Source organism: Sinohyriopsis cumingii, chromosome 10 (assembly GCF_028554795.1).
Source record: "Sinohyriopsis cumingii isolate HCF-2022 chromosome 10, ASM2855479v2, whole genome shotgun sequence".
Taxonomy (NCBI): Eukaryota; Metazoa; Mollusca; class Bivalvia; order Unionida; family Unionidae; genus Sinohyriopsis; species Sinohyriopsis cumingii.
The window spans coordinates 73988079-74008134 of NC_142970.1; the positions used below are offsets into that span (position 1 = coordinate 73988079).

Sequence of the window (20056 nt, forward strand, 5' to 3'; positions counted from 1 at the left end):
TGATATTTCAGCATCTCCTGTGTTGATAGTCGGCGAATTTGTCTTTTGTTTTGCAACAGCAGTACAGGCCAGTTAATCATTAAAACCCTGAAACTGGCTTGTGATAAGAGGGAATTTTGACCAGTAACTATACCAATACATTGATGTATAATTGCCTTTTATTCCGTAATATTAGCACAATTACCATAGTTTTGTAAAACAGGGTGTAAGGCATACCTATGAACTTTTCAAAAGCCAAGTAGGGAGACTGAATATAAAAAACGGAGATTGTGACCAAAAATTGGGAGGTTTTTCGTGGCATTTTTAAAGTCTTGTTTTCACTAAATATTGATCGCTCTTCCTGGTCCAATATGCACGAAAAAAGACTTACCGTTTCTCCCTGTTACATGCCCTATTTTCCACAAGGAATGCCCTATTTTCATATTCTGATCAGCTGTGGTCAAACTGCACAATAGCTAAAGATTAGTCTTAAATAAACAAGCAAGAAAGCCAGCACGACTAATTAAAAGTTAATCCTTATCCATGTAACTATTTTGTGAAAATGATTGGCCCTCCGTCATAACTTAAAGAAACCACGTTCTACACTATTGTGTGTTATGCAAGCAGCAGCAATTGATTGGCAAATAAAGGATTCCCAATTTTGATTAAATAAAGGTACCAAAAAAGCCAGTCTCATGGTACTGTACATGTGGCAACTATTTTCCCCTCATTGTATATCCGACTTTATTCCCTTATTGTCAACTCGTAAAGCATTTAGTATTGTTTATTATAAAACATGTATTCTGAATTAGTTTTTTGAGGACACATTTGCTGTGTGGTATGTATTTTCATTCCTTCTTTTAATTTATTGATGGTAATTAACATTGGTATATATGGTATAAAAATGCCAGGTGTTCACGTCTCTAATTTTCTTTTGTGGGAATGGCGCTACAACATATGGAGTTAAAGCATTCGTATCAATCATTCTTGGGATTGAAATTAATTGTGGACAATTTTATTGTTGTGGTTTATTTTGTTTTGTTCTTGTTTTTTTTATATATTATAATTGAAGAGGTAAAAAATATTTTTTTTTACGTGAATAATGTTTGAACTTAACATTCTATTTAGTGAAGAAGTAAATTATTTATAGTAAAGTAATTCTTTTGTCACAACAATAATTCACAGGTGATACAACAGAACATGTAGGACTTTTCTTGTTTAGAAGAAATGAAAATCAAAGACATAATGTAATAATCAGGAGTTCTCTGGAAAAATCGAAAGATATGAAATCAGTAGGGAAGCGTGGAGCAACCCCAGAAATGGGAGGTTTTTTCCCCTCCCGGCATGAAAGTTGACAGGCATAGTGTAAGGTTGCTTACATCAAAGCAAACTACAACTCATCTTTTAAAGTATTAGCATAATTTTCGAAGCATTATTTCTGAAACTTTATTATTGTATTTTGGAGATATCATTAAAGTTTAGTGCAATGGTGCTCATGATTCGACTCCAAAGGATGTACTTAATTCAGCACGTAATCAAGCCTACATTGTACATGCAGTGGCACCATTATGTAAACATGTTCAGTAGCCTAATTGTGAGTGTTGAATCGAACCGTATTGTTTGTTCATTGTGTTGTCACACTGGGATTACATTTTAATGAGTTAGGTATTTACAATTTCAAAGCAAAGTAAAAACATAATTACCATTTCACTGATATAAAATGTTCTATGCAATAATGCATAAACAAACCATAATCAAGTCAAAAGGGAGAGGTAGTGTTACAGCAACTCGCGATTGCTAAATTCTTGCCATTGTTCGATCAGATTATATACAAATCTAAATTAGACAGAAACAATAAGAAAACAGAAAATTAAATAAATTACTTTTCAAACATGTTTATACCATTTCTTTTTAATAATCATGCACAACAACCTCGAGATAAGTATATGTGTAATTGTTTTAAAATATAAGTTTGCCTAAATAAATGCATTTAGAACTTACCTCATGCATCTTGAGATGTCTCGGAGTTGTAGGTTGGCTGATACGCAGATCATGCACTTTTTAGTGTGTATACCTGTTCAGTTTGGGGGTTGGCTTATATGCGAACGGGCTTATACGTGAGTATATATGGTATTGCACAAGTTTTTTTGAAACCCCAGAAGTCTGTTTATATTGTTTTGTTATAAAACCTGTCCCTGTTGAAAATTAAAAATCCCCGTTATGAAAACACTAGAGGGAGAATTGGGAATTTCGTCTTCATGTGGGAATCATGAAAAAATCACTTGCAAGAATGGGTTGTCATCATGACGAGAAAAGTAGGATTTAAGCAAAATCAACTGAAAATGATTAAAGTCATCTGTGCAATCTTTCAGCTGACAGCATTTCCTGGCAGAACTCAAAATGTAAACCTGGGATGAGTTTGTGTGAAAATTATTAAGATTTAAACTGTTGTTTTTCTACTTTTGTAGCTTGCTTCAACACTAGACCCTGTAGAAGTCAAGCCAGGAGCAGCAATTACCATGTTAACAGGGTCATTAGTTGTCAAGGACAACAAATACACACTAGAGGTATCAAGTTTTCTGTGATCTTGTTACGGAGACTGTCACAATTTTTTCCTTCTTTGTTGTTGTGATTTGTGCCAATTGTTTTTGCTCAGAGTCAGTTTTTTATGGCTTAAAATATGAAGTTTTTTATACTTCAAATTGATCACAAATGTCAATGTTGTTCTTTGTAGTTTTTACTTGTCAAAAGTTTGAAAAGTAGGGATAGCAAGTAAACACTGTAAATAAATTGTGGTCATGGCAGTATAAAGAGTAATTGTTACCTGAAATGTATCAAATATTAGACACAGTAGCATCATAAAAAAGTCCCTGAGATTCACTCATATTTAGACAGTGTAGCATAACAATAACACTCCTTTGGATGTACTATTATTTAGACAGTGTAGCATCACAAAAACAGTCTTTGAGATTTACTATTATTTAGGCAGTGTAGAGGCATGGTAATAGTTATTTAGACAGTCTAGCAGTACAGAAATAGTCTTTGAGATTTAATATTGTTTAGTTAGTGTAGCAGCATGAGATTTACTACTATTTAGACAGTGTAGCAGCATTCAAACAGTCCTTGAGATTTACTGTTATTTAGACAGTGTAGCAGTCTAAAAACAGTCTTTGAAATATACTATTATTTAGACAGTGTAGCAGCATGAGATTTACTGTTATTTAGACAGTCTAGCAGTCCAGAAACAGTCTTTGAGATATACTATTATTTAGATAGTGTAGAAGCATGAGATTTACTATTATTTAGACAGTGTAGCAGCATGAGATTTACTGTTATTTAGACAGTCTGGTAGTACAGAAACAGTCTTTGAGATTTACTATTATTTAAACAATGTAGCAGCATGAGATTTACTATTATTTAGACAGTGTAGCAGTAGAAAAACAGTCTTTGAGATTTACTATTATTTATAGCAGAATATGCTCTGAGATTTAACAGTATTACTGGTAGGAGGAGATGGTAATTCATTGTGCACATGAAATATATCCAGTATTAGTAGAAGCATAAACACACAGCCAGATGTGTATTAGTTATACCAGTATTATGTATCATGCCATAATGTTGTATATCAGGTCTGAGAATAGTGTACAAGGTAATTCATCATGCCATACATGAAATATATTGTCTGAGAGTAGTGTACAAGGTAATCCATCATGTCATACATGAAATATACCAAGTCTGAGAGTAATATGTAATGTAATTCATCATGACATAATGACATATATCAAGTATGTGAGTAGTAAATGAGGTAATTCATCCTGCTGTACATGAAATATATCAAGTCTGAGAGTAGTGTACAAGGTAATCCATCATGTCTTACATGAAATATATCAAGTCTGAGAGTAATATGCAAGGTAATTCATCATGCCATACATGAAATATATCAAGTCTGAGAGTAGTGTACAAGGTAATCCATCATGTCATACATGAAATATATCAAGTCTGTGAGTAATGTGCAAGGTAATCATCATATACCATACATGAAATATATCAAGTCTGAGAGTAGTGCACAAGGTAATCCATCATGTCATACATGAAATATATCAAGTCTGAGAGTAATATGCAAGGTAATACATCATGCCATAATGACATATATCAAGTTTGACAGTAGTGTACAAGGTAATTCATCATGCCATAGTGACATATATCAAGTATGTGAGTAGTAAACAAGGTAATTCATCCTGCTGTACATGAAATATATCAAGTCTGAGAGTAGTGTACAAGGTAAATCCATCATGCCAAGCATGAAATATATCAGGTCTGAGAGCAGTGTACAGGTTAATCCATCATTCCATATGTGAAATATATCAAGTCTGAGAGTAGTATACAAGGTAATTCATCATGCCAAGCATGAAATATATCAGGTCTGAGAGCAGTGTACAGGTTAATCAATCATTCCATATGTGAAATATATCAAGTCTGCGAGTAGTATACAAGGTAATTCATCATGCCAAGCATGAAATATATCAGGTCTGAGAGTAGTATACAAGTTAATCCATCATTCCATATGTGAAATATATCAAGTCTGTGGGTAATATACAAAGTAATTCATCATGCCATGCATGAAATATATCGGGTTTTGTGAGGTTCATAAAATATTGTCATCATTAGCTATAATTTATCAGCATGATAACTTTCATCTTTGAATGAAAATATGATCAATTTGTTATAATACATTCTTACTTTGTTACAGCCTCTTAAAAAACAGGGGAAAGGGGTTAAGAGAGAATCAGATGGCAGTATTGTACGAGCAAAGTCCTATATCTGGGGGACTTTAAACATCAGGATGTTTGTAGATTCTTTAACTGAGGTAAAAGTTATATCATTGTAACCTACTTGATTGCTTTTTTGATGGTTCATATATATATAGTTTTTGTATGTTTACTATTTGTGCTACTGAGCATTTGTTTCCAAATTTCTGCATTATCAAATTAGAACAACTTCATATAAAGTGCAGTTATACACTTACACTGTAATGATACAAGTCAGTGATTAAATGCATTTTGAAAATATAGCAAATTGCTCAGTTCGAAGATTATTTTTTTAGAGGTTAATCCGATGATAAAATTAACAAGATGGTAATACAGAGGTAAGTGTCTGAAAGCTTTAACAAATCTCACTGTATACAGATTATCCATAATTTTCTTTTCACCATTGCAGCAAGGAATCACCGATATTAAAGTGGAAGAAAGTGGTGATGGATCAATAATTCATTTGGTATGTCATATACACAGCACAGCCTCTCACTATACCTCATGAGCCTGCTTGATTACGCAGCACAGCCTCTCACTATACCTCATGAGCCTGCTTAATTACACAGCACATCCTCTCACTGTACCTCATAAGCCTGCTTAATTATGCAGCACAGCTTCTCACTGTACCTCATGAACCTGCTTAATTACGCACCACAGCCTCTCACTATACCTCATGAGCCTGCTTAATTCTTAAAAATACTTCATTTTTCAATAGACAGCTAAAACATTTATGATAATTAATGTTATGTGATGAATAATTTGTTATACTGGTAAAAACAGAAAAGTCTGTGAATTTTAAGCTCATCCATAAAACAAAAATGCTTTGACAAAAGTTAGTATCACGTTTCGTAGGGCTTTTTTAAGGTGCATGTTGTTGCCTTTACTTTGGGCACTGCACACTGGTATTTCTTATCACCATCTATTCAAGTGAGAGTTAAGTCAGAATGCAAGATTTTTAATCTGCATGTTTTCTGAGGTGGTGAACTGGACTAGTTGCATACTGACCTCCTGAAGGTTATAGTATGAGGAAATGTGAAATATGAGAGAGAGAGAGAGAGAGAGAGAACAAGTCTCAAGATTTCATCAGATATTGTTTTTATAGAGAAACATACAAAGAGTTAAGAATTATTATTCTTGTTACTTTAAGGACTATGGATTAGGATTATTGTTTATTTAAGGATTAAGGATCATTATTGCTTATGTAAGGATTAAGGTTTACTATTATTGTTTATCTAATGACTAAGGATTAGTATAATTGTTTATCTGAGGATTTGGGATTATTTTTTTTATATCTAAGAACTCAGTATTATTATTATCTAAGGACTGAGGACTATTTTTATTTTCTAAAGACTAATTATTATTATTATTATTATTATCTAAGGAATAAGGATTATTATTATCATTTATCAAAGAACTAATGATTATTTATTTCTCTAAGGACTGAAATTTATTATAGCTGATCAGAAAACTAAGGATTATTATTATTGTTTATCAATTTCAGCCAAACGATGACACACTTATTCAGATTGAGTCAGGCTCGACTCACATCATGTGTGGTGGGGATGAAACTGTACGAATTAAACTGAGAGACACTTTGTTGAAATGTTTACAAAAATTATAGTGACAAGCAGTGCAAAAACAAACTGCTTTTTGAAGAATGACAGCTTGAAAACAAACAGCTTTTTGAAGAATGACAGCCTGAAAACAACAGAGTTTTTGCATGACTTCTTATAGAAGTTGGACAGTACCAGAAAAATTATTTCCATGACAAATAGTTACAATAATAACATTAAAAGTTTCAAATTTCTTACTGAAGTCAGATAATCGATGAGAAATACATTTCCATTGGTTTGCAAGAATCATGCTTTCATGTTACACTAATAATTACTACATAATTTCCATGAGATGTTTTCACTGGATGATATCATATGATTTGTGATAATTCATCATATTATATTGTTATGATATAATTAATTGTTTTGGGGAAATATAACATTAAATTCATTATGTCATGCAGCAGAAATGTCAATTCACTATTTTAAAACAAAATATATTTCATTGTTTTGTACAAAATCATGTAATGAAGCAATTAAAGATGTTTTTTTTCAATGAAAATTAAGTTTTATGAACTAGCAAACTTGTCATCTTGATTGCCTTATGCATCAGTCAATACAAGGTTGACTTTTTCATAAAGCTTCATTTATTCATCTCGAGAAAGGTATATGATTGTACAATATTCTTTGCATACATCAACCAGAGACGGTGAATATTTATGCTGGATGGGTATCGTAAATGTTATGGCTTTTGAAGGAAGAAAAATGCACATTTCATTGGAGTTAAGTATCAAGGATAAAAAGATTTTTTAAACTCTGGACAAAAGACTCCCTGTAGGATACAACTTGTTGGCCAAGCTACATTTCAAACTGAGTTGCTTCTCATGTGACAGTTGAACTTTATGGCCTAGCTGTATTACAAGTTGTGTTGCTATTCATGTGAAAAGTTGAACTCTGGATGAAGAACTATCCCTTATGATACATCTTTATGGCCTAGCTGTATTACAAGTTGTGTTGCTATTCATGTGAATAGTTGAACTCTGGATGAAGAACTATCCGTTATGATACATCTTTATGGCTTGGCTGCATTTCATTGTAATTGAAAATGTTTCCCATCACAGAATATTTAACATTCTTTATTAGCTTTAAATGCCTCTTTATCACTGCATCATGTAAATATCTTAAAAGGTTATAATTCCAAATTAAGCTGGTTACTAGCAAGCATATTAGCGACTCAGCTAAAGTTTGATTATATATGTAAGCAACCCAAGAAAGTACAATTCCCATGAGATCAAGTTTCTAACTTTAAATTGTATTTTCATTTCTTTCATATGGTTTATATCAGTAATTGATCACTTTCCAATGAAATGTTTTGAAATTTAAGTAGTTTTCAAGGACTAATGAGCTTTTTCAAGAACTTTTGTCAATCCGTCTCAGATTCAAGCACTTTTCAACATGACCATCAGTTTTAATGACAAAAATGAACCTTTTTTTAAAACATATACACAATGCCTGTGTCATGCACTTAAATTTCATTGGACCATCATTCATTTAAAATACATTTGCCAAATATTGGATGCTTTACAGCAGGCCACAAAATACAATGGGCATACACATGAATGTAATTCTCATTTTATTTGAAACATGTGAACTGAAGGTGTTGTCTTAAGAAATTATTTTAGCTTGTCTGAATTATTTAGTTTTTCAATATAAGCATTTAGTTTTTTTTAGTTTACCTGTTAATGGACAAGTAAAACACTTCACAAAGGAAAATATGATTAGTTTAATCTTGTCATTTCTGACAGTGCTTATATTTTGTATAATCCAGGTTATACTGGTTAATTGCTTAACGATTGGTTCATGCATGATGGGTAACTTGTTGGAAAAATCTCAAAAAATTTCCAACTACAGAATCTTGGAATTTTACTAACTCTCGTGTCTTATAAAAATAAAAAATTTCAGCAACAAGTCCACTGAGTCCAATTCCTTAGTGCTATCTTACTTATATAGAGACCATGCAGCAATGTACTCCATCAAGTCCTGATCTATGTGATGAACATGGCCCAGGATATCTGCCAGTTTCCACAGAAGAAAGGCAATATATAAATTGAATTGAAATAAAAGTACAAAATATTTGTAAATTTTTATTGAAATAGATATACCAAATAAAAAATATCACACAGTCCGTTTAAATCTGGACAGAATGTTCTGGTTCATTTTCTCCATATTCTTTCTGTAATTCTACTTAATCCAAGGATCTTAAGTTTTTCTAGTTCTACTGTAAGATGATGGATAACTGGTGCTGAAGTAAATATTTCTCTCTGTTAATGATAAGGGAAATTATTTCAGTCAGATAGTGGTTCATTCTTTAAAAAACTTTCAAATACAAACAAAAATCCTGGAATCAACAGGTTCTCTCACGTCCAAGAGAAATATTCAGTTTCTGCAACAAGTCCACCATGTGACAAATTCCTTTTCTGCAACAGGTCCATGTTTTTATTGTAGATATTAAACTTAAATAAATGATTAAAAAATCAATACATTTTCAAGGCACAATGTCTGGTCATAGCTTTGGTTCTTTGTTTCCAGCTGTTCCAATTCTTCAGCAGTTAAATACTTGTAAATAAGTACAAAGCAAAATTAAAACCTATCACTCAAAAAAGAAATTACTGCAAAATTGTATACATATGTATATATACCTATCTACCCAGACATACATGAACAGTTCATGTAATGGACGGATTTTATCACAGACACTGTAATGATAATGTTTTCAAACTAAAATTTGTCATTGAAATTCTGATTGACAAAATAAAACTACTCTTATATACAAAATTATTTACAAAGAAGACATGAATATATATGCAACAAAATAACATAAAATTAAAAGGATTAGGCAAAAATTGGGTAAATTCTATCACAGGTCAATTTCTAAGAAATTGTTGGTATTCATACTTTATGTGTACCTTTTTATAGGCTTTTGGTGCTCTTCACCTTTAAAAAAATTAAACTTAGAAGTACATGTAGCATTCAGGCAATGAAGGAAATCATGCAAAGATCTGCATCAGCTTAATGGCAGATATAAAGGTTTAGTTTTAAAAAAAGTTAGGGACAACATAAGAATTCCAGCTAAAATGAAGCTGTCTGATATTTACGTAATCATTATGTTTAATATATTTAAAAACCAATCAGAATATATTGTATAGTAAATTCAGATTACATTAATAATAATTTTGATGAACAAAACTTAGTAAATACTCTTTGTCAGGAGAAAGAATTGAACTTTAAGGTACTACTTCTTAACAAATGTTTTGATCATTAATTTTTTATATTTTCATGCAGCAGACACTGTTATATGCAAACTTTATGAATATTAAGTTATCCACTGTATCAAAAATCAGACATATAAACAACCTGAGAACTAAATTATATACAAAAAGCAAAACAAATGGGGAAGAGATGTAATTTTATCACTGGAAATATGAATAAAGCTTAGAGATGATAATTGGGGAACATAGAGCAGGCATATGAACGCTTGCCCAGAAGAACAAAACAAAAATCTTTATAAAAATAAAGTTTCATAAAAACCAATATTACAATGCACAGCTTATATCAAAGAATAAATACTGATATGTTAATATGTTATAAATGCCTTTTACATCTAAGTTGTCATATTATTATTTGCAATGATCAGTAATTCTGCACACGTGTATTAAAACCATATACAAACTGATAGTCCTTTGCAAAGGACAGATGTGACCCACTGATTTCCACACTTGTTCAATATACAAGCATGTGAAGTTTTCCTAGTTTGAACTCAAAACCTAACATTCAGAGCAAAATCATTAACTCTTATAAGTGTATTCCATTTCTCCTGCAAAGAAATATTCAAATTTTGATTTTCCTAAAAGAAAAATCCAAATTATTTCATATATTTTTCTCTTTAAAAAAATGTCAACAGAAATCGCCTTGTTGCAATCAGCCAGTTTAAAATAAAACCTGGTCTGAAATACAAATCAAAAGTTTTTAATAATAACAAAAGATGTAATAGATGACAGAAATTGACATCTATTCAGCTTGACAGGGCTGTCAATGTCTCAAAATTAAGGCTTCTCTTTGCTTTCTAATAAGTTTAACTGTCAAGCTGGCATAGGAAAGCCACACCTCTCTGCACCCAGTGGTCCTGGGGCTTGTCGGAAGGGATCATCATTCCGATGACGTAGTTGGTGGAGTGACCAGTAGTTGAGAGAACACCACGCCTCTCACTGGTCTTGTAAACTGGACAATCATACACTGGCTTCTTTGGAATGTCAGATCTCTTCAATGGTTTCAGCCAAATCTGGAAATGAATTAAGATTTAAATCCATGTTATACGTAAGGCTAATTCACTCAAAATTTACTGTCTTGACGCCCCACCATAAATGTGGTGAGGGCATAGCATATAGTTACCCTTGTCTGTCCATACAATTTGTGAACTTAGGCCAGTTTTCAAGTACAGTGATGTTGGCAGTGAGTTCAAATAATACATTTCTAGTTTAAAAGACTTATATGTGATGCACTTTGGAGAGTAATTTACTATTGAATTGTTGTCCACATGACATTCATTAGAAATATGCATGTTCTGTCAGGAACAACTTTGAATCATGGGTAGGCTTATTTACAAAGGTCATTTGTACTAAGGGTAAATATTTTTGTACAATGTCACCCTCCACACACGTTTCATTTATTAAGATTAGAGTCTGTGTATTTTTACAATGTGTGGTTGGTACAAAATGTGTTCACATGGCAACTGCTTAAATGAAAATTAATTTCCTCAAAAAAACAGAAACATGCATTAAATTAGTTCTTTTGAGGTTTATAATAAAGCTGAGAATAAATTTACAAAATCACCTTTGGCATGCTGTCATACAGTACTTTAGGATGGGACTCGGCCAGCACTTTCGTCTTTCTATCCCAACGAGCACCATCCGTAAACAATCCATAAACAATGACACCTGTTTAGAAAGAAAGAGAAATCATCATACTGGTTTTATTTTACAGACTGTAAATCACAAAATCATTAAAAAAATACCCAACGTTTTCATGAATTTAGAAAGACAACTGAATTTACAAACATGTGACTCATTTTCATGGGCAACATATTTATTAGTAATTTTGGTACAAAGTTATTGTCTGTTTGCAGCCTGACATAATTCCACAAGAACACTTCACAATTCTTATTACTCACCATCTTCTGGTGGTTGGTCATATTCCTTGTCTTCCATAATCTCGTAATCAAAACCCAGAAGATCAATGGGGATCGTGAATTTTCTGGCATAATTCTGCTGTGCACCAGTCAAGAAGGCCTGGGTGAAGTAGAAGCCAGACAACCAGAACTGTGGTGGGGGACCCTGATCGTACCAATCCTGAAATGAGAATACAAAGTTACCGCAGAACCTGTCATAGGAGGAACATCCATATTAAGGACACTAGCTGCGGATATCACGCACACCGTAACACTAGATGTTGGCATTTGACATAGTCTTTTGGATGTTAATGGTAAGCTCCACGATGTTAAAAATTTTTAAAGGATCCCATGTAACTTAAAAATGGACGTTTCTGATAATATTTAGTATTTAAGTGGTATTAAAATGTTATGATTTTGTATTTATTTGTCCTTGCTAACTAAGCTATACAATTCTTGTTTTTACATATATTCAACACATCTTCGTTGTTTCCTTAAAGGCAATAAACTCTGTTCAACGTTATCTTAATACTGTGGATTGCCAAAACATGTTTGGAGAATTTAGTTGTGGAATTTCTTGGTAATATGTCTTATTTTAACATTTGTAACATATCAGAAACTCTCTGATCTGTGGAAGCAGGAATCCTAAATAAAACTTTGTAACATCATTGACTTTAGCAATGTAGCTGCTAGGCTCAAAACTAATGTTCCAAAATCAACAATGGGTGCACAGGTGTCCTTGACTGTGCGGACACATGCTACATACAACATTTATGAACCCCCTTTTTAAATTATATTTATGTATTTACTTCTATAAAGGACAGTTTTGTGGTTTTGTTAATGTCCTTTACAGACAGGTTTCTCTTAACAGTATTACAGTCATCCCTCACTATAAATCCCCTCGATATACCACAGCCCCACTTAAACTACCATTATGGTCATATATTGCATCAAATTTAAGTAAAAAATTGTGTAATCATTATTTCTTGAATTATTGTACTGAATCTTGATTAAGGCTAATCAAAACCAACTATAATGTGATTCTGCATGACTACCAAATTATTTGTTTGTGTTGGCACTATACATTATCTTTATGGATTCCCTTTCCACAATGAAAGCCTTCTAAAACTTTAAATCTGACAACCCAGTAATATTGCACATCCTTTAGAAATGTGATTTGCTCATACAAATCCAGAAAAAGTGAAACTACTGACTCGAGTATATAAATTTTAAAAATTTCCCATTCATAAAATTCATAATTTAATGATTTCATTTACATTATAATACAACTTTTTCTTAAAGCTATATTTGCTTGTGTTATATTTATTTGATTTAATTTATATTTGATTTAATGTAACTGTTTGTTTGTTATTATTTTTTTCATATTCCATTACTTGCTATTGTAATGTAACTTTATTACTGGAATAGAGTTCAGTTCTGACTAATTTTTAAAATTTTTTGACTTAAACATTTTTATAGAAACATTTTATCTAATGCTGAATTAGTTCCTGACCTTGATTCATATCGAGTAATAGTTTGTAGTAAACAACCTTTTTAAAAATTCGTTCTCAGAATAAGATTCATAAAGTGCAATCAAGGCTATACTTGGAGTACGTGACAAATAACATGTAGCAATTGTTACAAACTCTGGTTTTTCCAAAGGATTAACCCACATCCAGGCATCTGTTTTGCATTGTGGCTAGATTTATTGTTGGTGTTTTGAGAAATAATAGTCATACTTGCCTTAACACTGGAGATGTCCAGGTGTTTTATGTTGTGACCAGTTTTTGGGCTAATTATTTTATTTTAAAGAAAAGTGATTCTTTTCCCTGGAAATACTAGTGTTCTAAACTAATTCTTGGAAAAGAACATTTATTGAAATTTATACAGAATTCAAACTGGAATATTATATTCTGTGATTCAACAAAAAAGTGTTGACACATCAGTACGATGCTGACCACAACATATGTCATTGCCTTCCATTTTGGATTTCATTGGGATCTGAACTCAGTTTCATTAGAACTTTTCATTTCTAGGATTTCTATTTTTTAACTCTTGGATTATTTTTGGATTTGATTCGTAAAACCGTAAGTTCTATTGCTCATTTTGAACTTGTTTTTCTAGGGAAATAAATTAATTGTTAAATTTTACAAAGCTTGTTGTCTTCACTCTTTTCTTAATACTTTTGTAAGAGCCTAAACACGTAACACTTGTAATTCATTTCCTACTGTTCATGCCATGAACTTGGATCTGACATCACATAATCTGTTGCTGGTCCCAGATCTAAGAGAAGTGTATAGTGCTAAAGCCATCAGTTTTGCTGTTGTCTGAAGCAATGTCATACCAGACAGCACAGCATGAGAACACTTCTAAAGGGGAGAAGATGAAAATGGATTTAATGACATCATATTACATCAGAACAATGCATTTGGTGGAAGAGGTGTAATTACAGTTTACCAGTATAGTATCTCAGAGTCAAAAGGAAATGACTTGTGTTAAAATAAATTCATGTTATTAGCAAGTCAGAATTCATTTGGAGTTGTAATAAACACTAATAAATACAGTACAAGATTGGACCTCAAATTACCTGTAAGAACTTAAGTCTGGCCAGGAAGTCATTGACGTAGCTTCCAAGCGGTTTTAGTGAGGGATATGATTTCTTCATCCACATTCCTGGGATCTTTCCTTTCAGGATGCTCAGCACCACCTCTTCCAGGTCAGAGGACATCACCACTAGGCCCTAATGAGAAGGGAGTCAATTTTCAGTTATTTAATTCATGCAAGTTTTAATTGACTTTATTTGTAAGAATCTCTGGATGTTTTGAGCTATTTTAAACCTCATGTGAACCTATTCTACAGGAAATAAGTACATTTCACCTATTTCAATTTCAAACAGGTTCAGAAGAATTTAAGTTTTCAAATGTGTTACATTCTACCTGTAATTTCTTTGAAAATGCATATACACAAACTATTACTGGTATACATGTATCACAGCCCCTAAAGAGAACAAGACAGAGGTTCCAAAAATGAGTACTCTCTCTCTCTCTCTCTCTCTCTCTCTCTCTCTCTCTATATATATATATATATATATATATATATATATATATATATATATATATATATATATATATATATATACTGGAAAATAGGTAAAATTCCTGCTCTTCCAGGTGGGAGACCAAATCTCCCTGTATTATTATAATAGTCATTTGGTTAAATTTTATGGTATATGTATTTCTCCTAAAATTGGGTTTGGGCAACTGATCATAATTTGTCTTTTTCTTTCAGTAAAAAGTTGAATTGATGATGAACGTTTTATTTCCAAAATGACAAATGCTGAATTAATATCAATTTTATGAATTTATTTGTTTCATAAGTGAACACACTAATGTAAATTTAAGCAAGCAAAGAGACAAAATTTATGCTGTCTATGGTTGCCAACCCATTAACTAATACATGAACATGTGAGGCATTCAGTTTGGCAGTTACATTGTTTAGCAACTTAAAACTTGGAAGTCATACTGGTTTACAACAGATAAAATGGAATAACAGAACTCACGAGACATTGCTATTCACCGACCTTGTTTTTTTAATAAACATACTGATCTAACTCAGGGGTGTCCAGAATTATTTTGGCTGGGTGCCAAAGAAAAATAAAATGCTTAAGGTCATGGGCCACAGGAGCAAGAACAGTTCGTCATCACTAATTATGAATATTGATTAAAATGCATATTTTCATGTGGATCTTGCTCCTGTGGCCCATGGCCTGATGTAAATAATAATGTTCATAATAATTGCCATCAATCTTCTTTTCTTTAAATGCTATTAGATAATTTATATTAACATTTAAACCATTTGAGGAATTACTGTGGTGATTTCCTACCACTTTTTCAAGTATCACCATCAGTGGAACAATATCCAAGGGAAATATAAATACTACTATAGGGTCTAAACACTTGCCTAAATTTGAACTGCCTTCCATGACATATAGAAGCTGACCTGAAAGGTCGTTGAATCTATACTTTGTTACTAATCTTTGTCAGACCATATAGTTTGTTACCATAATTAGAAATAAAAGCTATATTTGGCAAAAGACAATAGATACCATGCCACAGCATGGATGAATTTCATCCCTTGAAACCAAAATATATAAAAATTCCTCACTGACATGCAAACATCTTGGGAAAAATCCACAGGCTGAGTGACACTAACAGCTTTCTAGGCCCAAGATAAGAAATTGACAATGATTGTCCCAGTTATTCAGGTCACTTGCAATAAAAAACCACACTTGAAATCTAGAAATTAATAATTCCAAAGAATTATATAACATAACTGTCAAGTCTGATTACCATATCACTTTATAATAGGCATAACGATTCAGTATTGTGAATAGTATACAATTTTATTTTTGTGTCCAAGATATTGAGCATGTCAAGAATAAATAGTTGAAAATATACAAGTCACTCGCGTTTAACAAAAAGGTCACATTGACCTAGTTTGGGAATTATTGAGTTACTCTTGCTGCGATACAGCCACATACCAAGATTTATTCATATAGGTGATAAAAAGGTCAACGATGATGAGGATATGTATGAACACAAATAGCTGAAAATTGAAAACTGGATGACAGTGACTTAGTTTTGCTTTGGTTGAGTTACTGTCCCTGAAATGCATCCACAAATGTACAAGATACTCAGCATGTACAAAACAAATAGCTGAAAATACAGATGTTACTAAATGTAAAATTAGGTCACAGTGAGCTTGTTTTGGTATGGCTCATTTACTTTCTCTGCGATTCATCTACACATCAATTTTAATTTGTAGATGAAAAGAGTCTAGACAGTGTGTGTGTTAAGAACAATTAAATTAAAATACAGCACTTAAGCATGGAAATTAGGTCACAGTGGTCTAGTTTTGGTATGGCTTAGTTGCACTTACTTTGATGCACCTATATATAAAATCTTTCTGAGTATAGGTGATAATGAGGGAGTACAAACAAATAACTGAAAATGCAAGAAAATAAAAAAGTTACTCAAGTGAGATAAGTATGTCACAATGACCTAATTTTAAAATGGGGTCTGACATACTGAGGGTGTAAGGATAATAAGCTGAACAAATATGTCAATCAACTGCATAAATTAGTTACCTAATTTCTGTATGGCTGAATTACTCTCTTTGATGTGCATCCACATACCAATTTTCATTTGTAGGTGAAACTGGGTCTCAAATATTGAAGGCGTATAGAAAAGAAAGCTCAAAATACAAATCACTCAAGTGTGCATGTTTTATGACTAAGTTTGGTATGGTTAAGTTATCAATTTTTATAAGTGCAGATCAAAAGGCTTCTGAGTTTGTAAATAATAAATTGCTTAAGATACAAAAAGCACACATGGACAGAAATGAAGTAACTAGTTTGGGCAGTGGTTCAACTGTCTCAGAATAAAAGGTTTTTCTCTTATCATTATGTTTAACACACTTGCAGTTGTGTAGGAAACTGCTTGATTGTATATTGTGGAGCATGTCAGCTGTTTTCATTGCTATCTATTGAGTAATCCATGTGAAAATGAGGGTAACCACAATGGTTTCAAAGCCATAGACTATTCAGTCATTAGTTTTCAGTAATGCAATACAGGCCTCTATCATACACGCCAATCATTATGTTTTTGGCACAATCATTATGCCTTTTTCTCACCAAGTTACATTTTCTGCTAAACTGTAAATGGATTAAGCTTTTCTGCTACATTTTAAAAAAAGAGCAATAAAAAGTGGTTTTTGTCATTTTTATTATCATCTCTTTAATTTCACTCATATAAATTTGAGAATATTCTTAAAAAGGTGACTGTTGTGTAAGAATAGCATAAGATCACCTTCTTTATTTGCTATTTATAGCAACTGTATATGACCCTATTCCAAGAAAACAGACGGGTTTCTCCAACATGAGTTTTGCCTAACATTTTCATTTTATTGATATGCTAGTTAGTTAGTGAACCAGTCTATATTTTTAAAGATGATGGCACCAGATGTTAAGTGAAATGCTTTAAACCGGTAGTGTGAGTTGTGGATTGTATTTGATGGAACAATATTAGAGCTGATGGATATGTTCAAAATTCAAAATATGTCAGATAAGAAAAAGGGACAAATCAATGCTATTTTACAAACTTTGAAAGAAGAATATGAGAGTAATGTAAATCAGCACTCTAAGCATCTCACCATGATCATTGCAGGATTCCATTTCAAGATCATTCAGCCAAAATTACACATGTAGACTAGTTGAAGTGAGTGCTGAATAAAAATAATTTTTCAGTATATTTTGTGTGTGTGTTCTGCTTCTAATCCATATGGATTTTGCATTTTGTGACAAGAATTTTGTCCAGCTGCAGAACCAGGCTAGTAGTAAAAATGTATCTTTTTTATACATGCTATAATTCTGGCATGTAATTTAAAGATTCTACTTTTAATGCCCAAATTATGCTTTCTTTTACCACTTACAATGGCAATAATTATGCTTTCTCTTACCACTTACAATGGCAATAATTATACTTTCTTTTACCACTTACAATGGCAATAATTATGCTTTCTTTTACCACTTACAATGGCAATAATTATGCTTAAGCCTCTTGTGGGGATGGCATTTATGCTCTGCTACCATTCACACTTGGATTTATTTTTATTTTGACATTAAAAATTTTTTTATTACTGTCCAAAAATTTGTTCTACTATTTAAAAGTATAAAAAATGTTGACAATATAGTATCCAGTAAAACTGAAGGGTAATTTAGAGTAATTACAGTATTTACATTTGTACAAAACTGAAGGGTCATTTAGAGTAATTACAGTATTTACATTTGTACAGGACCTGTACATTCCATCCGACCAGTGTGTGCCTGTAACCTGGTTGGATGCCTTGCTATTTCTTTTGGAGGGGCATATTGATCCCATTTTCTTGCAATGATAAGCCAATAATGTGCATAAAGTGACATTAAAACCAACAAAAAAACCCACCCCTGTTCAGCCATTAAGAATTTGACAGGTTAGTGTGAAATAGGTAAAAAGCAAGCACTTATAAGAAAGAAAACCCTAAAAAATGTTCAAAATAAACCAGCAAAGCTGTCCAAGACTATCCATTTTCAACAAAATCACACACATCCTTGCATTAAAAACTTGCAAAGAAAAATGTTCTAACAAACCTTAATGGCTTTGCGAATGTTCTGCAGACTTGATCGGACAGTGGCTAGAAGTCGATTGAATCGCACCATTTCCTGTACAAGCACAGTGTTCATGCTCTGTTTATATGACGTTGGGTATTTCCTCAGGGCTGCATCGGTGTCAAAGTTGTTGGGAAGTTTAGAGATAATATCAGCTGCCACATCATCTACGACATCGTCACTAGATTTACCTCCTGCTGCCGAAGCTCTTGCCTGTTAGGTGTTAAAATAAGCTTCATTTAACATTCTGTGACTATATTTCAATTTGAGTGAAATGTATATACCATATATACTGACAAGTAAAGTCCAATTGCAAACAGCTAATCTGCCATTACATAATGCACTGGCAAATCCAGGTCTATTTTGTTTGTTCTACTGATTACTCCAAACAGCACAGACCCAGATCTGCTGGCACATTATTTGATGGCAGATATAGGTCTGTGCAGTCTGCACTTGGACTTAACTTGTGAGTTTATATGGTACCAACTGAAATCTACAGAAATTATACACAATTTTAAAATAACAATTCAGTAGAGAATTTTTCAGAAAACAAATTCCAAAATAACTTCTACTTGCAAAAATGATAGTTAATCCATACACTGCAAAGAAATTAGTATAAAAAAATAATTAGCAAAATAAAATTAATTTACCCAAAGTATTAAGCATAAACAATAAAAACAAACCAAAAGGATTCTTTAACTTTTCCTTTCTAACATGTATCTGAGTTGAATTAAAATAATAAATAATGTATGTATTACTGGAAATAAAAGTCATTAAAAGCAGTGACTCAACTGAGGTTGTCTGGCATTAATTTAGTATTTAGCAACAATAAAAAAAGATGCAAAATGGCAGCATTTTTTTTCACTTTGCTTAGTACTTCACAGGTTAATGTCATAATTTTTGTATTGCTGTTAAAGTACATTGTAAAAAAAAATTCTTTCTCCAGGGAATAGGATGAAAGGAAATACATTTTCATTGTGATTATAAATTTTTTATGTAGTATTCCTTTTATTTATTTTAAGTCCTGTCCCTGTTTACATATTTCATTAAAAAAATATGCTAAAAAAAGAAATCTGTATCTTTCATCATGATAAATACTGTGGTTTCAAACATTTTTGTGGGATGCCAATTTTCACTGATTTCATGGTTACTTTGAACCATGAAATAAAACACCCAACATGCCCCCCCCCTTTTCTGATTCATTCCTAATCAGCCATTTGATAATTCAACTTTATTACTGTAGTAAAATATTTTCTTTCCATGTGTTTGTTTTTGTGTGTGCGTG

The 20056-nt window shown here is 32.3% G+C and overlaps 2 protein-coding genes across 2 annotated transcripts in view; one reads left to right on the top strand and one right to left on the bottom strand.

Annotated features, from left to right (window-relative positions):
- LOC149790392 (integrator complex subunit 9-like) overlaps nt 1-8547 on the top strand; it is a 61946-nt gene extending 53399 nt beyond the window's left edge. The window contains exons 18-21 of the mRNA XM_089972443.1: nt 2448-2546; nt 4730-4846; nt 5197-5253; nt 6292-8547. Of these exons, the coding sequence (XP_089828569.1) occupies nt 2448-2546; nt 4730-4846; nt 5197-5253; nt 6292-6411 (393 nt within the window). The 3' untranslated portion in view covers nt 6412-8547. The remainder of the gene's footprint in view (nt 1-2447; nt 2547-4729; nt 4847-5196; nt 5254-6291) is intronic.
- Nucleotides 8475-20056, bottom strand: part of LOC149790393 (dynein axonemal heavy chain 7-like) — a 184759-nt gene continuing 173177 nt past the window's right edge. The window contains exons 66-70 of the mRNA XM_089972442.1: nt 18754-18984; nt 14155-14307; nt 11571-11748; nt 11234-11337; nt 8475-10682 (exon numbers count right to left, since the gene is read on the bottom strand). Of these exons, the coding sequence (XP_089828568.1) occupies nt 10476-10682; nt 11234-11337; nt 11571-11748; nt 14155-14307; nt 18754-18984 (873 nt within the window). The 3' untranslated portion in view covers nt 8475-10475. The remainder of the gene's footprint in view (nt 10683-11233; nt 11338-11570; nt 11749-14154; nt 14308-18753; nt 18985-20056) is intronic.